The sequence below is a fragment of the Buceros rhinoceros genome, unplaced genomic scaffold (genome assembly GCF_000710305.1).
Source record: "Buceros rhinoceros silvestris isolate BGI_N320 unplaced genomic scaffold, ASM71030v1 scaffold34489, whole genome shotgun sequence".
Classification (NCBI taxonomy): Eukaryota; Metazoa; Chordata; class Aves; order Bucerotiformes; family Bucerotidae; genus Buceros; species Buceros rhinoceros.
In genome coordinates, this window is record NW_010431496.1 from 37,624 (window position 1) to 43,237 (window position 5,614).

The window sequence follows — 5,614 nt, forward strand, 5'->3', positions numbered from 1 at the left end:
TCCCCTTCCCTCCTTTTAGGGCTTGGCATGTGAATTTCTTCAAGGGAAAAAAGTAAAAACCAGGCAGAAAATCCTAAAAACCAGTTTTGTATCACCAGCCCCAAAAATTCCACAGAAGCATTACAGGCACACTACTATGCAGAACACCGTTGCCAAGTTTTCCAAAGAGGTATAACTTCAGTTTTGGATTAGAAAGTATAACTTCCCAAAAGAGTCATTAGTGCCATGTGTGACTCTGGCATATTAGCAATATAAAAGACTCCAGAACACCACAATATTAGATATTCCATGCAGGAGTCTACTCTTCACATAATGGGAGAATTAGAATAAAAGATAAGCAGTTTTAAACTGTAACTTTTCTATTGCAAAAGGCAGGGACTAGAGTAAAGTTTTGATAGGGAAGTTAAATTGATTTTTCTAAGCTATTTTCATAACTGCTCCAAAACTTGCCCTACAGCATACTCAAACAATGGCATGAACACCGCCTCCGTAAGGTGAAAGTCACACTCCAGTGACATCATATTTCAAGGAATTTTTTTTTAATTCCAATCTGGACACTCACAGTCTCCTACTACTTATTTTTGTGCAACTACTGACTTTGCTGACAAACAGATTTCACTGAACAACTGAATTTTGTCTTCATTTTCTCTCAGGTACTTATATGCCCTACTGACAGTACTGCTAATTACTTCCAATACCACCTACACATGATAGACAAGACCATTTTCATCTCTTCTGGAGCCCAAACAAGCTGTTTATAGTACTGGCAACCGTAAGATAGAGGCAAACACCCTACTATTAAGTAGAATAGAACAAGTATAAAACTAATCTGAGGCAATGCACCCACAAGAACAGCTTACTCATTTTCCATATTCTTTAGTATCTTCCAAAGAACGGAAATAAAAATTGTCATAATCCAAATTATACCATGTACAACATAATAGAAGTGCCTGGGATTTGTCGTTAGTATCTTAGTGCTTGCAGTGGAAATTCAACATCATAACTCTCTCTTCTGTTGAGCAATTTAAATCCAGACACCACCATCACTTAGCTTATAGCAGATTCTTCACCCTGTAAGACCCATGGAAGAGTCCATTACAACAGTTCCAGCACTGCAGCCTGGCTGGTTTTGTTCAGTTATCACTACCTCATCCTGCCTTTTAACTCTAGAGAGAACATGAGAATAAAGTGCATCACACAGTTGTTTCTAGAAGCTATTATTTAAGTGGAAGTTGAACCTCTGATCACCCTGAGGCAAACCTAAGATGGAGTTAGGAGATTTACAGGGGTTTTTTGTTTTAATTTATGTACTATTAGCATTTTGCCTTTTTAAAACTACAGCCTTCAATTACTAATATGAATGTTTCATACTTTACTCCTTTATTGACAGGAAAGCCCCTAGGATTCTTAAATCCTAGGAAGTTTTGCATGCACCATGATTCACCGGCACCAAGTAATCAACGGTGAAAGCCTCAGCAACGCAACTGTGAAAATAATAGGATAAGCATCCTATCACAGTAAAGAAACTGGGCCATTTTGGTCACTGGTTACAGTAGTAAATCTTCACAAGTTTAAAAAGTAAAATGCATAACAGAATTAGATTTATGGTGTAATTTTGCATATCTTAGCAAGCTTCTTACTGCACTAAGAGTTCAAAACAAATAAACACTGCTGAAACACCTTCTTCACTTCAAGGAATAGTTAACTAAAAAATGTGCTAAGTTACCAGCTGATGTTTCAAGACAAACTCAACACAGAAGCGATCTGCTTACAGCCTGCAGAACTAAGACCCCAATTTTCATTACTTCAACAGTCTTGTAAAACACTGATAAAAGCACTTAAAAATCCAAAACTTAAATGTAAGATTTGATAATGTAAAGAGCAGGAAATGTTCTGGCCTAAAGAATTTAACAAGAGCAAGAGGGACACCACACAGGCAGGTGGAGCACTTTGCTCAAACAATGAGATATAAATCACTTTGTTGTATTGCCTGCGGTGGGCCGTATACCTCCAAAACTACAGGAAAGCCCCATTTCAGTACATGAAAATAAAACATAAAGAGGACAACTTGAAAGTATATTCTAGATGACTACAGAAGAATAATCCCCACATTTCTTCCTAGGTTCAATTAGTTATTGAAGACAGATGCCATAATATGCTTTCGTAGCCCTAAAGTAAGCAAAACCTTAGGCTGTCTTGAAGCTAGTATGTTCTACGTGCTACTCAAGGAAAAATAACATGCTTGAATTAACTATTAAGTTTTCCTACAGATTGTCTCAAGACAGCTGTATCTTATATGCTGGAAAAGTAAACGTGACTAATCACACACTATATAGCACTCAGCTGTGTTGACACACATAGAAATAGCAGACTGTGGTGTGTGTTGTGTCATCATCCCTGTCCCCCACCCCAACATATCAACACACAGCATCAAAGGTTTACAAATTGAGAGCAGCCATTTCATGTTTAGTGTTTTCACCTGTAGAATTTACAGCACTTTATAGAAACAAAACAAAACAAGATACAAAATACATATGTATCGCCTTCACTGACCAGACATTCCAAAAGCAGCTATGTATCCTGGTTATTTTGTACAGGTCCTATTAACTATAAAGAAAAAGAAAACCAAACCACAAACCAAAACCAAACCACCAAACACACACGCCCTACTTTAAATACTGTGTCATTTGAACATTTAGGTACCCATTCTTCTTGTATGCACACATTTTTGAAATGTCTAGTCATACAGTGTGAGTCACAAGTCAGGAAACACAAAATCTAATTTTCTATTTTAAAAGGGTTACCTGCAGGAGCATCTTGTTTGGACTTCCCCTAATCAAGACATTTATCATCTTCGTTAGCTCTGACTTTGTGGCAGCCAGGATTACCTACAGAGCATAAAGCGTCCCTCCTTACCTGTAATGATCTTTCACTAGTTGTCCGGCTGCTGACTATGCTAATACCCAGCCATAATCTCAACCACGTACAAAAAAGCCAGGCAAGGAGGGAGGTGGAGACAATGCACACGAAATGGAGCACGGACGAGGTCAATCCTTGCAAATCAGTATTGTCTTACACACGTGTAAGACATTTAACACTGTTATCTGTTTTAAATTATAGGAAGTTTATATAAAGGAGAACAACTCTAAAAAGAAAATGGTTGATATTTGGTTCAGGTGAAGTTCATTCTAAACAAAGTATTTTTATTGCACCAAGTTTTATTCAAGCAATTAAACATCACCATTAAATAGCAGCATGCTTTCAGAGCCCTCCAAAACAACAGAAGGAAAACATCCCCTTTTCCCTCAGATTAAGTTCTCCAAAAAGTACAGTGCTGATACTCAGTTAAACCTCTTGACTCCCAGCCACGTAAAACACTTTAATACCATAGAGAAACTCGATAACTTCAGAAGCGAGAAACGTGAGAAATTCTGCTTCAAATGACCATTCATATTCACAATCAGTGGTTTCATACTTTCAGGCTCCACAAACTATTGAAAGCTGCATGCAACACTCTATTTGAACAGTGAATCTTAGGTATATGAAGTCTTTGAGAAAAGAAAGTGAACTAGTAATCTAATCAAGAGGTGCCAAGATTTGACCAAATTAATAGAACAGAATGTAAACTTCTCTCAAGTACACTCTGATGTTTTGTCAAACATCTGTTTCTCCTACTTCACTTCCTGTTCTCTCTTTCTCTCCCTCCCCCACCAGACAGGAAATTGTCTTGACAACAAATGAATCAGCTAGAAGCAGAGCTAAGCAGCCATCAGCTGATTCTTCATTGTTTACAATCACAGACACTTCGACAAGACTTGCTACTGCTTTCTTTGTAAGTGACCATAGGTGTTCTAACCGCATTTTGTTAAAATTTATGTTTAAACACAAACAGAACAAGCCATTTGAAAAGCTAAGTAATGACTTCCATCTTGAGATAGAAAAAACAAACCACGAAACACTTTCCTCAACATAACCGAAATCATAACAACCATACTGCAATTGTCAACTCACAGGATCTACCAACCTTTTATTTCTAGGTTCATCTTTAACGAAAAGCCAGGCAAAGAGAAAAAGCTCTGAATAAAATCCCAAACAGCAATACAAATGCATTTGCTCTTTAGAAGCCATCTGGAAAAGCAACAGTATTGTTCATGGTCTATAGCAGCCTCCATATTCTTGCAATGTGCTATTACAATGCCAACTCCACATTAGTATTTACCGCATTTCATCTCTAAACTTTTCTTCCCTCAAGAAAATCTAACTTCCATAAACACAGAGATTGTGAGAAGTATTTCAAGTTTGAAATTAGTATTCAACATAGGCAGTTTCTACAGAAACTGACCTATTTTAGGACTGTTAGAGGAATTACATTTTATCAGTTAAGTATGTTTAACAAAGTTTAAACATTCACTACACCAAATATTAGCCTCAATACTTTTAGGCCTCCTATCTCACATTCTAAAAAAGAATAAAAAAGTTCAAATTAGTACGATGTTTGAGATAACATGCAAGCTGCTTAACATAAACAAAGAAAAGAACTATGGACAACAAACTCCATAGTGAAAGATTACACCACTACAGTTAGTCCAACTACACAGCTCTGAAAGAGTTCAAGTGTGCCTCTTACCACAATTGCATGCGGAGAATGCACTAAGGCCTTAAGTTCGTTCAGGTCGTTCTCAGCCTGCAGAAATCAGCATAAGAAAAACAAAAAACAAGAAAACAAACAAAAACATATATAAGGAGGGTGGATTTTGAGTTCTCTCACAGATACTATAAATTTACACAGTGGTTAATACAGTCCTATAAGCCCTACGTTACCTTATCCCATTCTCCTTCCATGACATGATTGCGGAATTTGGTAGCAGAAGGATGTTCTAAACGACATCCTGACTCTTGCATGAGAAGATCAACAGTCTGGCTGCAGGAGAGATACAGTGTAAAAAAACCCGACCAGTTTTACCCTCACAAATATACCGCCTGCTAAAACAGTTAACCATATTTAAAAGAAACTTTAATAAAGTATGAATACTATGACCAGATTCAGATGCTCGTCCAAAAGAGCATCTCAGTTGCCCGAGACACGTAAACAGCTACCTACATCTAAAGCGAGTTGTCAATCACCTCGAAAGCTTTGCTGAAGTACCATAAAGTATGTGACTTACCACCCACCACAGTCATCCTTGCACAGAGAATAAACTTCACGAAGGAAGATACAGGCTAGAAAGCTGTTAGCTACTGGCTACCATCCCCTGCCCTCTCCTTCCCCCCCTCCCCTCCTCCCCAACCCCCTCCCCACCACCCAAGAACATGGAGAGCTACTGCATCTGCAACAGGCCTAACTTTTTCTTCTTCATCAAGTATTAAAAGACTGGCTCCTTAAAATAAAATAAACAAACTCATGAACCTGTAGCCCTCCCCCTTTTACACTAAAAATAGCTTATTTACTGTGGTGTCGTCTATGAACAGTCACGAGTTGTCTGCTGCTGTATACTTGCCTCTTGTGTCAGAGGCAATTTATTTTATGTGCTAAGTTCTCTATAATTGACCCATTCCACAGTGTTTTGAAGACTTCTGTTGTGGTAGCTACATGATGACTTTTATGGGACTTACT

The 5,614-nt window shown here is 37.9% G+C and overlaps 1 protein-coding gene across 1 annotated transcript in view; it reads right to left on the bottom strand.

Moving 5' to 3' along the window:
* WDR26 (WD repeat domain 26) overlaps positions 1-4,918 on the bottom strand; it is a 26,030-nt gene extending 21,112 nt beyond the window's left edge. Inside the window, exons 1-2 of the mRNA XM_010143453.1 lie at positions 4,822-4,918; positions 4,628-4,684 (exon numbers count right to left, since the gene is read on the bottom strand). Of these exons, the coding sequence (XP_010141755.1) occupies positions 4,628-4,684; positions 4,822-4,902 (138 nt within the window). The 5' untranslated portion in view covers positions 4,903-4,918. The remainder of the gene's footprint in view (positions 1-4,627; positions 4,685-4,821) is intronic.
* Between the last annotated feature and the right edge of the window lie 696 nt (positions 4,919-5,614).